General features: G+C 47.3%; 1 protein-coding gene across 1 annotated transcript; it reads right to left on the reverse strand.

Moving 5' to 3' along the window:
- Nucleotides 1-4,201: 4,201 nt before the first annotated feature.
- On the reverse strand, nt 4,202-5,905 carry LOC117693236 (coiled-coil domain-containing protein 12-like). Its single transcript, XM_034483713.2, has 4 exons — nt 5,706-5,905; nt 5,501-5,535; nt 4,466-4,542; nt 4,202-4,376 (listed from the first exon to the last, which is right to left on the reverse strand). Exons 1-4 carry the CDS (start codon nt 5,883-5,885, stop codon nt 4,294-4,296), a joined length of 375 nt encoding a protein of 124 aa, XP_034339604.2. The 5' UTR covers nt 5,886-5,905; the 3' UTR covers nt 4,202-4,293.
- Nucleotides 5,906-19,231: the final 13,326 nt, after the last annotated feature.

The raw sequence follows: 19,231 nt of genomic DNA on the forward strand, positions 1-19,231 counted from the left end.
TGTGTCCACCACAGTAGCGCTGGCTTGTCTCTGACCAGCATGGAGAAAACTGCTCCCGTCTGTAAAGCACGTTACCTCGGCTCCCGGCTGGAGTCAGTAGGAGGAGCCTTTCCTCTACCCGTGAGTTCTTGTCAGTTAGTTGCAGCCTGTCTGGGCCCCAATCCTGGGGAGTAAGTCTCAACCCAACAGAGGGTAGGGACAGTCTAGGATGACCATAAATGAATGGGATACCCAGCCCATCTCTTAGTCCACCATTTTCGGGTAGTCCATGAATACATTTTGACCCATTGGCCTGGAGGAAGCCCCTGTGTCTATCAAAAGTTGGGTGGCTCCAAGCTGCCCCGTCTATCTCAATAGCCGTCTTCACACAGAGCTGTTATCTTCGCCACTTGGGGTGTTTTTCGAGGCCTGGGATTTTCTGGCCCTGGCTTCTATTTGTTAGGGCCCTCTTGGACCCTGAAGCTGGCTCCTTCACTTGCAATGCGCACACTGGTCTTTTTCAAAGAGTTTTATCTCTCTTTGATTGGAATCCCTTTTTTCTGCTTTCTGTAAATTCTTTCCTGTCACCTTTCTCTTTCTTCACCTCTCTCTAGTCTCCTCTATTCCTCTCGATTCCTCTGGACTCACAGCAACTGATCTCTATTCTTCTTCTCTACTCTTTTCTTCTAGACTTACACTAAACCTTCTCTATTCCTCTTCTCTATTCCTTTCTTTTAAATCTTCTCTCACTTGCTATTACCATCAATCATTTTAATATGTAGTATACTTCCTAAATCTTTCAATGACTTATCTTGTAGTCTCTGTAGCCTCTGGAGCCTTGTCTACACTGACAGAATGTCTCTATGAGCTAGTCTAGAAAGGCTGTGGGTAACTTATCTGATCTCTGCTTAACCTCATGTGTCCTGATCAAACTTAGTGGGGTCTCATATAATCTTCTCTCTCAAGACCTATCAGCGGAATCTGGCGTGGGCCTCTGGGTGTCCCTTATCTTCTGTCACATGGAGGTCTCAGTCAAATCTGCTCCAAATTGACCTGCTGCTGACCACGGCCTGATCAATTGACGGGGTCCCCAATCTGAAGACCAGAACCTGCAAAGGTCTTGTGAAAGCAAGGCTTTTACCTTATCTGTAGCATTTCACAGCAAGGATTATTAAGATGTTGAAGGTTCATACAGTTATTAACAATTTTTAAAAGGCAACTTGAGTTACATTTGACAGTTATTTGAATTTAACCTTTAACAAAATAGAAACGTTGGTAGAAGTGATATACAAGAACAACAAAGTAAACATTTTTATGTCTAACATAAGAGCACAAGTCTTCACCACTTCTTTAATTTTATCTCGTCAAAACTCTCATCTTTGAACAAAATCTTAATGAAAATTTCATATAAATAATGAAATTGACTCAAACAGTAATGGCTAGAAATTTTATCAAAACTGAAGCATGCATATATATATATATATATATATATATATATATATATATATATATATATATATGGCATGTCCTGTCTCTCAGTTTTGTAGCAGGCTGGAGGCCCGCCCATCCTGCTGTGACTGACTCTGTTCCAGCTCTAAGGAACTCCACTTGACTATGGGCAGGGTTCACTTGTGCTGTTGACTTGGCCCAGCCTTTCAGCTCTCTTAGGGTGATAATTCCTGGGGATGTGATGAGGTTTAACTTGGGACATGAGTAGGATCTAAAGTTACCCGTTAGCCTGGGGTTGGGGGTATAGTCTGGAGGGTAGAGTGTCTGTGTGTGTACACATGTGCACTTGTACTCGCACACACAGAAGTCAGAGGCCAACTCTGTGGATTACATTCTTCCACCTCTGCGTGGGTTACAGGACTCCAGCACAGGATGTCTGGGCTGCCCAGCAAGGACTAACTTTTACCCCTGAGCCGTCTCTCTAGCCTTTGTCACGCTTGAATCTGTAATGTGCCTTTATATTTGGATGTCTGTGGACTATGACACTCTCATCTCATCCCTGGGTCTTATGTCTTCCATATCAGTCTTGTTCAGCAGTCAACCTTACTGATCTTTCCAAAAGATGCCAGTGTATTAGCCATGTCTCTCTCCCACATCCCTGGGCAAGCATGGCTTGCTGCCTTTCTTTCAGTAATGGATGACGTGCCTGGCTTAGATCACTCTCATCCCCCTAGCCTCCTTACACTGTTGAAGCTTGTGGAAGCCCTGATATATTAATGGCCAGCTAAGTGACAGTGAGTGTGGTGAATGGGACCGGAGGTGAATGCAGGTGCCACCATGGAAAGGTGAAGCAGGGGGTTGGTGGAAGACACACAAAGGGACTCATATCCCTAATGGTTTTAAGTGTGTGTGTGTGTGTACATGAGCTATTGTGATCCTATGAAATTCCTGGCCTGGCACCTGGCCTACAAGTGTAACAGTCCACCAGGACACTAAGGGGCAGAGGAAACACACACTACTGGCCAAAGTGGTCTCACTGTCTGCCACCACACTGTGCCAACCTTCCTGATCCCCAAACCCAGCACATCAGTGTAGCTGAAAACACATGTCTAAGTCTCCATTGCACCGAGGTTACCCCAGCTGTCTCTGCTGCTTTTTGCCAATCCTGTGCTCACCAGAGATCTGCTAGTCCCTTATTTTCAACCTGGGGTTAGGCTGTTCTCTTTTGAGAGCATCTGTCTATAGCACAGACTGGCCTCAACTTCCTGCCTCAATCTAAAAGACCTGGACTTACAGGTGTGTAACGCCACTCTGAGCTGATTTTCAGGGTTTCTGATCAGCTCTTACATCTAATTCTTGTTGTGTAAAGAGGGATAGCACTGCTTATTCCGCTGAGAATAAAACAGACACTTATTTGGGGGCTATTGGTTCAGCTTCCATGGCTGTAAATTACCCTTGGCTTATATCCATTTGAAACTGCAGTTCCAGGGCATCTGATGCCCTCTTCTGGTCTCCTTGGGCACCAGGCAGAGATACAGTTACAAACATACACTCAGGCAAAACACATGAAATGCCTCTAAACCTTCCCTTCCCTACATCTCCTCTCTCTTCTCTCTTCTCTTGCCTGCCCCAACCCCAACAACCACCTTCTTTCTACTTCCGGAGACAAGGTTCTATGGCCCAGGCTAGCCTCAAGCTGGCCTGTAGCTGGATGATCTGAACTCCTGATCCCCCTGCCTCCCTCGACTGCTGGTATTCCAGGTTATCTGCAGCCACAAGGAGATTCAAAACTGTCATCTGAATGATTATATTTACTTTGTTTGGGTGTCCTAACTTCTGTGTGCACATGCACTGTACTGCATGACCTAAGTCCTTGGCACTGTCTGCCAAAGCTGGGCCACCGTATGGAAGGAACACAACACACATGGACCAGCACACTTCATGAGTTAGCATGAGAGGAAGCCCTAAAATAAACTGTCAGGAGCCAACTTGGGAGAAGCTAGAAAATAGCAGGTGACATTCCCGAGATGGGTCCACTTTGGATTCTAATTTATGACAGAACTACAGTAGGTAAGGCCCATCAGAAATTCATTTTTAGGAAAGATTCCTGCTGTTGATATGTTTCCGGTTATTAAATATATGTAACTATCACTAGGTATTAACCCTACTTAATGAGGAGATCTCTGGAGAACAATGAAGATGTATTGTCTTGTGATGCTATATAGACAATTTCTTTTCATTTTCTTTTTTAGTTTTTTTGAGACAGGGTTTCTCTGTGTAGTCCTGGCCATCCGGGAACTCACTCTGTAGACCAGTCTGGCCTTGAACTCAGAAATCCACCTGCCTTTGCCTCCCAAGTGCTGGGATTAAAGGCGTGGGCCACCACCGCCCTACAAATAGATGATTTCTTAATTCTTAACAATGATCCTGGAAGAATTCCTAAAATAATGTCAGTGGTTACTAAACTCTTGTGTACTGGGACTACTATTAGGTTCTCTCTCTCTCTCTCTCTCTCTCTCTCTCTCTCTCTCTCTCTCAATTTATTTAATGTCTGAGTACACATTCACTGTCTTAAGAAATACCAGAAGAGGGCATTGATTCCCATTACAGATGGCTGTGAGCCACCGTGTGGTTGTTGCTGGGAACTGAACTCAGAACCTCTGGAAGAGAAGTCAGTAAACCCTGAGTCATCTCTCCAGCCCCTATTAGGTCTTCTCTGATGTCAAAACTACAAAAACTCTGCCTGTCTTTAGAAAAATAGAAGCGACATGACTCTATTAAAGAAAGCTTTATTTATAGAAGTTAAAAAGCACAGTTTACATCAGAGGAGATGTCTGTGCTGAAGAGATGAAATAGGAAAACATGTCAGTCGGAGTCACAGGCCTCTGGTTCAATGTTGGCAGCCACTGCAGAGGCCAGGCTGTCCTCCTGGCCTTTCAGCCGTTCACCTGGATGGAGAGAGAGCAGACAAGTGGAAAAGGTCTGTGATGAAGTCACTGCTCCAAGGGCAGGCCCCCACTGGCCAGAGTGCACTTACGGATCATCTCTGCAATGGCACTCTGGGTCTGCTTCTCCAGCTTCTCCAGCTTCTTAGCCACATCTCTCTTCAGATCCCTACATCAGGAGAGAGGGGAAATGCAGAAGCTAAGGGTTAGCATGGTGTGGCCCTGGGATCTTCCTGCAGGGCTTTGATATTTATCCTGCCTGAGATGCTGCTCTGGGGAGAACATGATGCTACCTTCTCTGCTTTTCTGGACCCTATCATCCATCAGCCTTCCTAACTCCACCGAGGTAACTGAGAGAAGGGGACGCCTACCACACACTCAGTCAAGGTAGAAGACTGAAACAGAATGGTGGCTGGCTCCGTGGGATTCCCCCTTCTATGTCCCCTAAGTCAGCATCAGAGAGAAACTTGTGGTGGCCAACTGTCAGCCCTATTCCCCCTCTGGCCACAGCCTCCCACCCCCACTCTTGGGGCTTCCAGAATTCCTAAAATCAGCCTGAGTTCTCTAGTTCTGGAGTTCCTTCAGCATATACCTCATGGCTGTTTCATCAAATTAAAGCACTGTGGTAGGTGCTGTCACCCACCCCACAGATTTACAGGCACCAACAAACGTGCCTACAGCACCTTCCCTCACCCATATTCTCAGCTCACTCAGAGGGGCTTCCAGGCTTGAAGAGATTGGGTTCCCTACTTCACAGTTACAACAGAGGCCTAAGCCCTATCTGCTTGCCCATCCGTCTCTTCACTGTGGTATCCTGAGCACACAGGGGTGCACTGCTAAGTCAGAGCCCCCAGAGTATGTGAGTTTTGCCCCCTACAGAAGAGGCTCAAAAGGATGCCTGCTCTTTCATCCCTCGGGCCCCTCTTCAGCACTTTACCCTCGCCCATGTCTCATGCCTTACTTACTTAGCCCTCATCCCTGACTCTCTTGGGCAGAGCTATGCCTGCAGTGCTTGTCCCTATTCCCTATCTGTCCCTTGGCTGTCCTCCCAGCCGAGGCCTCTGACATGCACCAAACACCATCACCTCCCCAAAGGGCTTGTGCCAGCCTTCATGGACAACACTCACCAGTCAGGTTTCCGAGGTGCCAGGTTGGCCAGGTCCTAGGGAGAGAGGAGACAATGCTTCAGGCCAAGGCTCATCCTGAGAGGGAGTGCAGAGACTGGGCATAGAGGCAGAAAAATGCAGGCAGGCAAGGAAGTTAGTAGGGTGGGAACAGAGACAGATAGAGAAGGAAGCAGCACAAGCAGGGAGGGGCCTCCCAGGTACTCACCACTTCCTCAATGACAGGCTCTGGCTTGGCAGCCTCCAGCTGCTCCTTCACCTTCTCCTCCACTAGAGGGGGAAAGAACAACACAGGCCTGGTGGGTGGGAGCTCTTCCTCCAGACTTAACAGCCAAAAGGGCCCCAGGGAAGAGGAGGGACACCACTCAGCAGCAACCCTGGAAGACATCTGGTCTCCTAGGTTGAAGGCAGACCCCAGGACCCAGAAAGGGACAGAGCAGGCTATAGCTGGAGTGGACAAGGCCCGGGCCTCAGGCTTCCAGATACAAAATGGGAGGAGCCTGTGTCCATGGGAACTATCGCACTAAAAGGGAAGGTCCTAGGGATGGCCTCTAGGTCTGGCATGGCTGGAGTCTGGGTGCCTTATCTTCCCTTTCATCCCACCTCAGACTCATGACAGGCACCTCCTGCTCCAGTAAGTCCCTAGGTCTCTCTCTGAGTGTCCCCTTCTGGGGATGGATGCCTGAAAGGGAACAACATGGACAGCCTTCAGACCTGTCACCAGGGATGTGTTTCTCTGACATTCCTTTCTTCTGCCAAACTTAAGTTCTGGTAGCCTCCTGGTAGAGGCCTAGGGCCAGTTTCTCATCACCCTCCCACCCTGTGGGGTGCCCATGCCACCCTCCACTACTCCATGGGGCAGGAAGAGGAGTAGCAACGAACAATAGGGCAACTTCTGAATTTTTGATGAGGTATTTACTCATTCATTACTTGCACAATGGAAAGTTGGTATCAAGAATTAAAAACTAAGATTCTTGGATAAGCATGGTGGCACTTGGGAGGCAGAGGCAGGTAGATGTCTGTGAGCTTAAGGCCAGCCTGGTCTAGAAAGTAAGCTCCACAGTGAGACCCTGTCTCAAAACCAAACGAAGCCAGATCCTTCAGGACAAAGGATAAATCTGCTCCTGTGACTAGGAGGTTCCCTCTTCACCCTACATCTGTCACCCTCAGTCAAAGGAGTGGGGAATCTGGACAAGGCTCTCTCTGGCCTTTGTGTTGCTGCTGGTTGTCCCCTGAGGCTCTATGGTTAGCTTCTCTCTGGGGTCTTTCATTCTGCCCCTCTCCCCAGCAATACAGGACTCACCATCTTGCCTTGCTGTCCAAGGATCTCAGGTCACTTCTACTCCTCATGCCCTGAGGACCTGTGGCCCACTCCAGGTTGGAGGTACAAGGGGCCTCCTCCCTGCCCTCCTGACCCTTTTATGTATGTTCCCTGAGAAGGTGTGTGAATGCCCCAGACAGCTCTCTCTGACTTGGTACCTCTTCTCTGAGGGTGACTGGAAGGAGCATGGGGGAAAAGAGGTCCATGTACCTGCAACTGGTTTGGCCTGGGGGACCCGACACCTCTTCAGGTCTTCACCCTCTGGGACATAGTTCTGAAGCCTGAGTTCCCTGTGAGAGCAGAGCACAAGCACACTTCAGTGCAGGAGTGGGATGGGATGCCTGCTTCCCATGTGCAAGTTCCACGTTTCCTCCTCCTGTCTGGAGGTGGCCAAGTAAAGGGAAGCACAGAACTTAACCATCCCCCATCTCTCTCTCTCTCTCTCTCTCTCTCTCTCTCTCTCTCTCTCTCTCTCTCTCTCTCTCACACACACACACACACACACACACACACACACTCACACACACACGTTCCTCAGAAACTGGGCCATGGTTACTGAGGACAATAGCATCTACTGGGTTGTCTCCATTTGACAGTAATGGGAACTGAGGGTATGCCATTTTCATGAGGTCACACAGCAGAGATTGTACATCTGAGATCAAGGCTAAGCCAGAGCTCCTGGGTTGCATAATGCCTCAATGACAAAGCCCTCCATACCAGCTCTCCTAACCCAGCCAAACCTCCTCAGAACCTTTAAGTCTTACAGCCAGTGTATGTCACACAGTCCATCACTTTCAGTGGAAAGGGTCTGTGTATACTGGGCCAAGTGATATGAAGAAGAGAGAGAGAGAGAGAGAGAGAGAGAGAGAGAGAGAGAGAGAGAGAGAGAGAGACAGAGACAGAGACAGAGACAGAGACACAGAGAGACAGACAGAGAGAGAGAAAGAGAGAGAGAGACAGAGAAGAGTGACAGAGAGAGACACTCTCTGTGTTCAAAAGTGCAGGTGGGGGGCTTTATATTACATACAAAGATTCCAGAAGGTGGCTTCTGGGCCTGAGGCTGTAGTTGATTTGACCAACACAAAGGAGACACAAGAGGCTGATCTGTTTGACACCTGATGGGTGTGGCCCACAAAGGCCATGGGGACAAGGCTTAACCATATGTCATGATCTGCTCACATGCTGGTGAGACTCACAAAGCTCAAACCCTGACAGCTCTTTTGAATGCAACTAGAAAATCCTCAAACCTAGGGGTGTGGAATCCCAGAAACCAGAATTTCCCCAGCAGGAGCCCAGGTTTTTATCCACTACCTGCAGGCAGTCTCCCAGCTCAGCAGCTCATCAAATCCAAATCAAATAGAGAGAGGACTGTCCCTGGGAAGAGGGGACCTGGCTACCCCACAGGGCAACAAGTTGAGAGTTCCTGATGGGTCACTCGGCTTAATTAAGGTAGGTGTGGACAGTGGACAGACCCTAGGCCAGAGGCACAGAAGAAAGAGCTATTTCCCCACTCTGTCTTGAACTGTGGTCCCTCAGAAAGTCCTAGGTTTTCAGGACAGCCTTCCAACCATGAGAGCTCTGCCTAGGCTAGGCTAAGAGTGCTGCTGGCTTCCCCAGTCCATGAGAGGGTTAAGTCATTCCACAGGTGAGGTGCACGATGCCTGTGGCCACATAACTAACTAGTGGCCATGTCCCCAGCTAACATACCAACATACCACCTCTTCCCTCCTGCCAAGGCCCTGGGGCCAGGCTAAACCCGGGGAGTGCTGGTACCCAAGTGCCCATCCCACACATCTAGGGGTACCCTACAGGCCCTGTTCCCTATGCCTGCTCAGGTCTGGAGTGAGCAACAGGTCACTGGGGTGCACAGTGAGAAGTGGAGCCTATCTGCTGCCATGGCTTTGTTCCCCACAGGGTGGAAAGAAAAGAGGAACAGAAACTGGATGTGGAAAGAAAACAGCAGGGATGAGTGAGGAGAGTAAAAAAAATAATTCCAACCCCACAACCAGATCCAGGGTCCATGAGTAATAAGAGACTACTGCGTAGCTTTACCTGCCACCCCGTGTTCTCAGATGGCCACCAGCATGAAGGGGGTCCAAAGCCTGAATCCCTGTGTCCCTGGCCCACTGACAAAGGGCAGGAGTCTCAGGAAAAGGGGCACTGGGTTGTGCTTTGGGCTTTTCTAAGCAAGTCCAAGATTTTACTCTCTTTCCACAAACAACAAACTGGGGCACAGAAACAGTTTAAACATCCACTGGTCGGCCTTAGAGAACCAAGCCAAGAAGGATTGCAGGGGAGCACGTGGAGCTAAGAAATAACAAGGGCCTCTTTTGAACCCCTGACTCTTGCTAATGGTGTCTGAAAAGCAGGGCTCCCTGCAACCTCACAGGCTGGAGAGAGAAGAATGTAGCAGAGCCCAGGAGGAGAGGGCCCTGGCAAAGCTCTGGGCTACCCACTGTGACCCCATCTTAAGAACTGGGTGAGCCTGTAGCATACCACTTTGCCAGAGATAGAAATAGTCTCTACAATCCCAGGGCAGGTAGATCACCCCTCAGCAGGGAGTGCGATATAACTGGGCACCTCATCAGTCCCACAAGGGAGGATCAGGGAACCCCTAGGCCAGGTGTTGTTGGGAGGGGCAAGAAGCTCTCTATGGAGAAAACAAAAAAAACAAACCAGAATTTCAGATGGGCTCCAACATAAATAACATCCATGGGTCACTGAAATCCAAGGATGTACTGGAACGATCAGAAATGGACTTGAGACAGGAGAATTGCAAATTTGAGGGTAGCCTGAACCTCACAGTAAGACTGTCTCCGCAATACATAAAAGAATTAATTTTCCACTCTGTTTTCTATTTCTGCAGGGTTTGGTTGTTGTTGTCTGTCTGTCTCTGTCTCTGTCTCTGTCTCTGTCTCTGTCTCTGTCTCTGTTTGTATGTATGTATGTATGTCTACAGTGTGTGTGGGTGTGTGCACATGCACCACAGAGGTCAGAGGACAACTTGTAAAAGTGAGTCCTCTCCTTCAACATGGGTACCAGGACTGAACTCAGGTTTGTCTGTGGGGAACAGGATGAGACTTATACTAGAAGAAAAATAAATAGTATTTATTATCCACAGACTCAATGAAATTGTAATCAAAATGCCAGCTTGTTTCCCTGTCTTTAGTTGACATCAGCAAGCTGGTTGTTAGAGGGAGTGAGAGCAGAGGAGAGTCTGGAGACAGTCTCAAACTGTAGCTCAGGGGAGTCTCAAACTTTTAACAATCGTCCTGCCTCAGCCTTGCTAGTGCTGGGATGTCGGGTGAGCCACTACATCCAGCATGACTGTAAAGTTTATAAGGAAAGAAAGGATTAGAACAGCAGAAGTGATTCTGGAAAACCTCTTATGGACAACGGGATGGCCACCCTGGCCAGGCCATGAGACCAACTTCGCTGGGGAAGCAGGGGCAGGACCCTAGGGTGCTGGTCCCATGGCTCCTCAGCTGCATACCCTGGCCTTGCAATGTTTCTGGTTAGACAGCTCAATCTGTGAAATGTGGCCACTCGGCTTCCTCCCAGAACTATCTACTCTGTCAAGTGAACATGGCTCTGTCTGTGCTGGCTCCTGCTCCTCCCCCTCGTGGTCACATATGCTCACCTCTATGCCATGCACCCACCTTGCTGTTTCCCCAGCTACTGTCCTAGCTGTAAAGTTAGCACAGTGTGTTCTCTAAGAACTAGTTAGGTAGGTTCAAGCTCTGCCTGTCTGTAACCATCTCAGGAGGGACCATCTTCATGCTGCTCAGAGCCCAGCTGCACTGGGCAATATCCTAAGTTTCCCATCAGGGGAAGCAGAGGTTCTTTCATTTCTGATTGCTTAGTTCAAGCTCAAAAAGGCAACATGACTTACCCTAGGGACAAACAGCTAATAATTTCTCGGCTCTGACCTGTAATCTGGATATGACTTTCAGACATCAAGCCTCATTCTATCTGCTTGGCTCCTATGCTTTCAGGGCTGATTGCTGATAGTTTTTTAGGTGCATGATGATGTAGGTATACAAATCAATTGAAATGGCCATCAGCCAAGTGTCTGTGTACTGTCAAGGTGGTGCCAAGTGACCTGCAGGGGCACTGGGGCAGGTGGATCATACTCTGTGCCAGCACACAGGTGTACACTGACAGTAAGTAGGTCCCTGGAGTCCTCTGGTGGAGAGAGTTCAGCCCCCTGCTGGTGGCAGTGTGTGAGGCAATGGCTAGGGAGGAATCTCCAGGTCAGGGCAAAAAAGAAGTGGGGAAGGAAGGAAGGAGAGAAAGAGGGCCCCTTTTCCTCCCTGTCAGAGTCTGGGTCAGGAGGCGTCAGAAGCCAGGTTAGTCTTGTCCCATCCAGTCCGAAACTCAGACATCAATTCTCTAAGTCCCTCAGTATCATTCCCAGGATGGACCCCTACTGACACTGTGTAAACCTGGTATTGGGGGCTCATGAGTAAGAGGTCCTAGGAGTTGAGGTGCTATCCATCTTCACAGCCCACCCACCCTTTCCCACTACAGGTTCAGGCCTCTGGCTCCACTACCCACATCCTGCCCTCTGAATTCCATGCCCAACTCAAGGCACTCCATTCTCCATGAGGCCTTGTCCTGTTGCCCTTGGCTGAAAACAGCCTAAGCAAGTGCTGGTCTCTACAGGACACTCAAGGGATGCTGTCTCCCAAGTTTCCCTTCTGCTTCATTAAACTGAAGCCAACTGTTTCCACCTTGAAGAAGCCAAAGAAACCAATATGCTCACTACTGTCTAGACTCAGCGACCAGCCCTGCAGTGGAGCTGTGGGTCACCCTTTCTCCCCAAGGGGACCTGGCCTCAGGGTCTGTGTGGATCTGATAGAATGCTCAGGTGATCCTGCTGGAGCCCTTTCTGCATGGAGTACCTGCCCTCGGCTTCATTCGCCCTGCTCTTCCTAGAGAGCTCAGTCCCTGAACACCACTGTGTAGGGTCCAGCCCAAAGGTCTGGCTTCATGTTAACTGTTGCCAAGACTCAGCCTGGCCTTCCTGGCTCTGTGCTCTGAAGGCATTCACATTAGAAGAGCCTGCTTTTCTCAGGGAGCTGTGAAGACAGGTACATTTCCTTGCTAGCTGGGCCCCCTTCCCCAGCCAGACAAGTTGCATGATCGACCCTCACTGCTCAAGAGGAGAGATGAGACAAGAACAGAACACAGTGAGCAAGCGAATCAGACCTAACCCAGTGTCTACCACACTTGGTCATCAGCTGCTCTTACAGGAGAACACAGGGCCAGTGCCCTATTACATGTGACCTTTTTAAACCAAGCAAGTGAGCAGAGCCTTGACATGCCTCACAGGGTGGACCTTTTACTGACAGCAGCCTGGAACTAAGTACTCCTTCTTCTTTCTCAGTTAGGATAGGAAAAGGGTCATAACTTATGTCCTCACCCAACTTGAGTCAAGAAAAAGCCACATTTTACTGTACAGTGAGATGTGTTTGCCCCTTTCCTTTGGTCTTTTGTTTAAAAATAAAGCACATATTACAGACCTCAAAAGCCACTGTGGGCCCAGTCTCTTTACCTCTTCACCAGTGTTAACTGCAGCCACCTCTCTCTATGCATTCACACTGTTTATAGCCAGCAGCTTATCACCACTCCTCTTGTAAACAGCCTGTGTCCCTTTAGGGAATGCCACCACCCACAGACTGCTGTCTCCCAGGTGTTTGCAGCAGTGTCCTGCAGAACACACAGCAGATATTCGGTGAAGCTGGTAAGGACTGGTAAACACACATGTACTATTTCCAAAATTGAGTCTTCATCCTAAACTTTCTCTTTGCTACAGCACCATCTCAGAGATTCAGCCACATGGCGGCCCAACAGCTGAGTCTCTTACTGACCCACCTATTGCTAACCAGTGACCTTTCTTTCTCAGCAAGGAAGAAGATGAGAAGAGACCATCTAGTGTATCAGAGATAGCCCAGAAATGAGACTCAAGGCTCCAGCTAGAACCTATGAACTGAGAACCCATGAACAAGCCAGAAGGAAACGCTCCACCTTCTAAGTAATGACTAAGAATGAGGAGACTGGGGCTGGAGAGATGGCTCAGTGGTTAAGAGCACTGACTGCTCTTTCAGAGGTCCTGAGTTCAAGTCCCAGCAACCACATGATGGCTTACCATCAACTGTAATGGGATCTGATGCCCTCTGGTGTCTCTGAAGATAGCTACGGTGTACTCATATATATTAAAAAAAAAAAAAAAAGAATAAGGGAGAGCATGTAGGGCAAATACACCCAAATCTGGTGGTCTGCTGGCACATGGCAAGAAACCCCAAGGTGCTAGGGGCTCCACAAACCACAGAGCCCAGTGCAGAGCTTCTCGGGATAGAGAGCAGTTGACATACTCTGTACACAACAGATATGGCAAGGACCTTGAAGGACTGCCTACAGGATGATGTGAAAGCATCCTAACTGATGTTGGACATGAAAAAGATCAGGGCCTGCTCTTTGAGCTATGAAGCTGATTGAGGACTATGGAAACAGGAAGGCATGCTTTGGCATCACAGCCCAGTTCCTCTGGGGAACTGTGCCTGCCCATAGGGCCATCCTACCTTCTATACAAAGTATAGACTCCAAGCAGCAATACCTGTGCATGAAGGAAGATGTTCAATAGTTAAAGAATGAATGAATGAGTGAATGAATGAATGAATGAATGAGTGTGTGCTGAGAAGGCAGGTGAGAGCAGATGATCAGAGCTTTGCCCACAGTGGGACCTGCATTTGCAGGGATGTGGAACACACAAAAGTGCATGGCACACTGAAAATGTAATACAAGGTTAGAATGTGACCCAAGCTAACAGCTGGACCAGTGGTTTGCGACCTGGGGTGGTAACAGGGGTCACCTAAGACCATGGGAAAATACAGATGTTTACACTATGATTTGCAACAACAGCAAAATTACATTTATGAAGTAGCAATCAAAATAATTTTATGGTTAGGGGTCACCACAATGTGAGGAACTGTAGGGTTGCAGCAGTGGGAATGTTGAGAACCCCTGAGCTACACAGTAAGCAAGGAAGGGACAGTCCTAACGAGTGATAGGGTTGATCTTTTCAGGTCTGAACATGGCAACAGCATGAGCAAAGTCCAGCCGTGAGGAGCACTGGGAGGGTGTCAGTGGGAAGAGCAGGGCAGTGTGTCACAGCAATAACGCCCCACCCCAGGCTCTACCTGTGCTCCTCTTCCTCTTCTCTGAGCTCCTTGGGCTGTGGCTCCCCATCTTCCCTGTCCTGTAAAGAAAGAAAAAAAACTTCTGCTCAGATAAACTTCTCCTGTAGTCCAGGTCACCTGAGAAGCCAACAAAGACAGGACAATCAGGACCAGGTCTGATGGCTACCATGCAGGCTCTTCCCTGTTCTCTTCCTTCAAACTCTACAACTCTCCCAGCACTCGGGAGGCAGAGGCAGGCACATCGCTGTGAGTTCTAGGCCATTTGGGTCTACACAGTGAGACCTTGTCTCAAAATTAAACTGAACAACAGCAACAATAACAACAAACCCCTCCATGATCCTAGCCCAGTCGCAGCTACAAGGCAAGCAGGAAAAGCTAGAGGATCATAGAGAGCAAGAATGAGCTGGTCAGGGCTGGATGGCCACCAGCCACCTTCATGGAACTGGGTGGGACCATGTGTTGGGCTCTAGGGAAAGGGGGAAAGGTGGTCACCAACAACTTGGCCTCTTGGCATTCTTTCCAGCCTAGAGACTCATCCAGAAAAACCCATTTGGATCTCTTCAGAAGTAACATAATTCAGGACCAGGCTTGGAACTCACTCACTGCCCAGGTCTGTGGCAGTACTAAGGGAGACAGAGGCAAAAGAAGCCATGGAGCAGTCTATAGGAATATTTCTTCTAAATATGGTAGTGGAACTTTTTCTTAAACGTGTGTGTGTGCTTGTGTGTGCCTCTATGTGTGATTGTGTGTGCCTGTGTGTGTGTGTGTGTGTGTGTGTGTGTGTGAGTGTGTATGAACACATGTACAAGGATGCCACAGTGCACATGGAGGTCAGATGACAACTTCCAGGAGTTTGAATAGGTTAGCACAAATTTCAGGAGCTATTCCTCTACCATGTGGAATCCAGGGACTGAACTCAGGTCTACAGGCATGGTGACAGAATGAGGTACACATCCCACACTCCCCGCCCACACACACACACACACTGAGGTGGGGCCTCATTGTGTAGCCCAGGCAGTCTTTGAACTCCTTCCTCAGACTCTCAAGTGCTGGCATAACAAGGCCAAACATGCCTGGCAATCTACTAGAATTTTTCACTTTTATAATTTTTCCCACCCTCTTTTCAAGACAGGTTTTCTTTATGTAGCCCTGGCTGCCCTTGGAATTAGCTCTGTAGTCCCAGCTGGCCTTGAAATCATGGAGATCTGTTTGCCTCTGCCTTCTGAGTGCTGCAATTAAAGGTATGATACACTGCCTGGTTTATGTTTGTGATTCTTGTCAGAAGTTATACTGGCATGGCACAGTTTGTTTTTCTCCTTCCTTATTAGGGAGTTAAGTCCACAATGACCCCAGATTGAGATGTCCTACCTTTGTTAGCTTTCTCAACAGCAGTCTAGTTCCAGAGCCAGGGCAGCAGGGGTTCCCAGTCACCAGGAGTCTGATTCCATGCCAGAGATCAGCCTGCTGCTGCCACTGAGAACCCAGATAGCATGGAATCTTGTCATTCCAAGCTGCACTGCTGAGAGCTCTATACTGATCTCTGTCTTTTGAGGGAATTAGAGCCCCAGCCTGTGTGACTACTCAGTGCCTTGCAGTATTGTGTGGGCATCTTATTGAGAATCTATTGATATATAAATCTGACTGATGAATTATATGCTTCAAGAGCTTTGATTTACCGGATTAAGAGGATTTGTTACCACCAGCCATAGGGATGGATGGCATAAAAAGAACTAGCAGCTCTGAGGTAAGAGAACCAGAGCTGGGAAGACCACTGTATTGGGGCTTGCCTTGGAGGTGGTGAGCCTGGGACTGCTGGGGATAGAGTAGCTGGACAGAGCATGGGGTGATGCCAACTTTAATATTTCCTGCAACAATACCATAAGCTCAATTAAACCTTGATTTTCCATCTTCAGGTTTTTCAAGACAGGGTTTCTCTGTGTACACATGCATACATAGCCCTGACTGTGATGGAACTCATATTGTAAACCAGGCTGGCCTTCAACTCAGTTCCGGTCGACTCTGTCTCCCAAGTGCTGGGATTAATGGGGTGCTCTGACACCACCGGGCTTTTAATAATTATTTTTTTTTAAAGATTTTTATGTGTGTTGCTGTTTTGCCTTTAAGGACAGTTGTTAGCTGCTGTATGTGTGCTAGCAATTGAACTCAGGTCCTCTGGAAGAGCAGCCAGTGGTCTTCACTGCTGAGCCATCTCTCCAGCCCATATGCCCTTGATTTTAAAAAAAAAAATGGTTTGAGAAATAAAAAAAAAGGAGGTCAAGAATTCAAAAGAGATTAGTGAGGAGAGTTCTATGGAAAAGTTTAAAGGAGGAAGGGGGAAAGGGTAATTATAGTCTCAAAAAAAATCTTTTTTGAAAATTTGCCACATGGCTTCTGCAGTGAGAACCTGCCCACATGCCCTGGTCATCTGAGTCAAACCTATAGCAGTGAAGTGACAAATGTCACAGACAAATTGCTCTTACAACTAGCCATGGGTTTTGTTTCAGAGATGGGTTCTCATAATGTAGCCCTGGTTGGCCTGGAAGTAGCTCTGTAGACCAGGCTGGCCTCAGAACTCAGATCTCCCACCTGCCTCTGCCTCCCCAGTATTTGGATTAAAGGTGTGCACCACCACATTTGGGCTCTTCACTTCTTAGCAACACTGAAATCACCAGCCTGGGCTTGCAAATAGACTTTTATTATCATTGAGGAAGAGGACACATAACCTACTCAGTTTTCAAGAACATATGTTCAAGGTATATGCCATCAGATAGTTGTGGGTGGGACCATTTGTCATCATTTGAATTATGCTCACATTGTCATATAATGTTTTGTTATAAGAGCTGTCAAAGGAAAAACAAGATGTCAGTACTCAAATGGGAGTGAAGCTTATCAACTGATAATTAGACTATCATGACATTACAGTCCTGAATTTGTTTTAAAACTTTTTAATACTTACTTGTCATGTGTGTATGTATATGTATGCACTCCTGTGTGTGTACCTGAGTATGTATGTGCCTATGCATGCATGCCTGTGTGTACGAGTAACTGTATACATGTGTGTGTGTACCTGTGTGTGTGCCTGTGTGTGTGTGTGTGTGTGTGTGTGTGTGTGTGTGTGTGTGTGTGTGTGTGTGAGTGCATGCCTATGCTCATATACATGGAGTGGATAGATAATAACCTGTGGGAATCAGTTCTCTCCTTTCACCAAGCAGCTTCCAGAGACTGAACATTCTATTCTTACACTTTTCCAAGGTCCTTACTTCCTTGACATCCCCCCTCATAAATAACAGTAACCTGCCATTTCACCTTTTGCTTCAGACCCTGACCTCAGCCTACCAAGTCCTTAATGTCATGCAACCTGGGCACTTTAAAGATTGCTGGCTATATGTACACGGTGAACTAACTCACAATTGCCACTTACAGCATCTGCAGTGACCCTGTCAAGTCATCTTCAGCTGTCATCAGCTGCCCTGACTCTGCTGTTGTCAAGACCCCGTACCTTTTCTCTATCACTCTTAACTATAGACTTAAGGTGTTTCTCATACTAATCTATATATTCAACTATCTTATTCACAAGGTCAAAATTTCAAGTTAATTTAATTGTCTTTTAAATGTAACCTTAAAAGGTTTATCATCGTGCTAAATTTAAATAGAATCAATCTCCCAGATAGAAGGAAAAAGCCCTTCTTCCTCCTTCTGCTCCACAAAAGGTTTTTGTCTTCCCTAAATGCATCTCAAATAGTGTTCATGCTGTTAACAGATTTATCTCTTTTGTAAACTTATAAGCTCCAAGAAACCCACTCAGATCCATGTAACCAAACAGACTCCATTTAGATAAGTACACTTGCCAATCAATAGCCTAAGTTTCTACCTGTTACCTATTCCAGAGGATGGGATTCCCCTCTTGTTCCCTGGGATTGGGACTTCAATCACTCCAACCACCAAGACCTAAGGGTTTCAAATATACACCTAAGAAGATTATTCTCCCCAAAGTACTAAACTGTATTCTCTACCTCTAATATATATATTATATATATACATACCATATATATATATATTTCAGCATCTTGCTATATCCAGGCATCTACTCAACATCTGTATCCAGAACAGCTCCAGAGAAACAACAGATGTGCCAGCACCTGCTCTCACAGACACAGATGCTTCTACTACACCTGCTTCTTCCTATCCACAGATGGTCCCACAGATCCTAGATAGCAAAGAAACAGCCAATTCTCCTAAGACTGGACCAACATCCCCATCTTCGTTTTCTTAGGTTTCCCAGGGACACAACACCTCAAAGTCAGCAGGAACTAGCTAAAGATCAAGATGGTCCTATCCCTGGTTCACCACCACCTCTTTCTAGTTTCTCCTTTTAAAAATTAAAGCAAAATGGAGGAATGTCAGCATGCCTTCTAGGCTCCAGCCTAGGCAACAGCCAGGTAGGCCTGGCTTGCCATAAAAGGGGCTGTTTGTCCCCTCCTTGCTCTCTCTGCCCCTTCTGTCTGACTCTTTTCTCTCCTTAACCCCCTTTTCCCTTTTCACTCTCCCCCTCCCCTCCTCTCTTTCTCTCCTCCCTAATCATTGCCTTAAATAACCTCTATTCTATACTATACCCATCATATGTTTGCTACCTCAGGGGGAAGGGATGCCTCAAGGTCGGCCCACCAAGGCACCCTTCCACCTCACCAGACTTTGCTCACAAAACATATCCTGGTTTTTTAAAAACACAACATAATCTACTTCTTCCTCTGTCTGCTCTGAACTCTTCTAGATGCCTCTGGCTGCTCTCTCATATCTACAGTAAACAACCTTAATCATTATTATGGAGAGTCATGTCAGCAGTTTCTTTACTGAATCCCCTCAAATACAAAAAAAAAAAAAAACAAAAACAAAAACAAAAAAAAACAAAAACAAAAACAAAAACAAAAACAAAAACAAAAACAAACAAACAAAAAACCTCAAAGCATTTCCAGAAAAATCAGGAACAAGACAAGTATATCCACAATCTCTACTCTCCCTCAAAATGGTATTGTTTTAGCAAGAATAATCAAACAAAAGAAGCAAACAAAAGGGATGCCAATAGAAAAGAGAGGCCAGAGTTGCCTCATTGGCAGACACTATAAGCCTGTACTTAGAGACCCCGAGACTCCACCGGAACACTCTTAGAACTGATAAACTTCCAGCAGATTGATAGGCTATGAAGTTAACATG

Source organism: Arvicanthis niloticus, chromosome 21 (genome assembly GCF_011762505.2).
Source record: "Arvicanthis niloticus isolate mArvNil1 chromosome 21, mArvNil1.pat.X, whole genome shotgun sequence".
Taxonomy (NCBI): domain Eukaryota; kingdom Metazoa; phylum Chordata; class Mammalia; order Rodentia; family Muridae; genus Arvicanthis; species Arvicanthis niloticus.

Excerpts from the sequence above, each read along its gene's own strand:
- LOC117693236 (XM_034483713.2), bottom strand. The coding sequence starts at position 5,885 with ATGTCTTCCAGGGTTGCTGCTGAGTGGTGTCCCTCCTCTTCCCTGGGG. Across the intron at positions 5,536-5,705 it reads AGCCTGTCATTGAGGAAGTG|GACCTGGCCAACCTGGCACC; the intron begins GTGAGTACCTGG and ends CTCTCTCCCTAG. Across the intron at positions 4,377-4,465 it reads TGCCATTGCAGAGATGATCC|GTGAACGGCTGAAAGGCCAG; the intron begins GTAAGTGCACTC and ends CTCTCCATCCAG.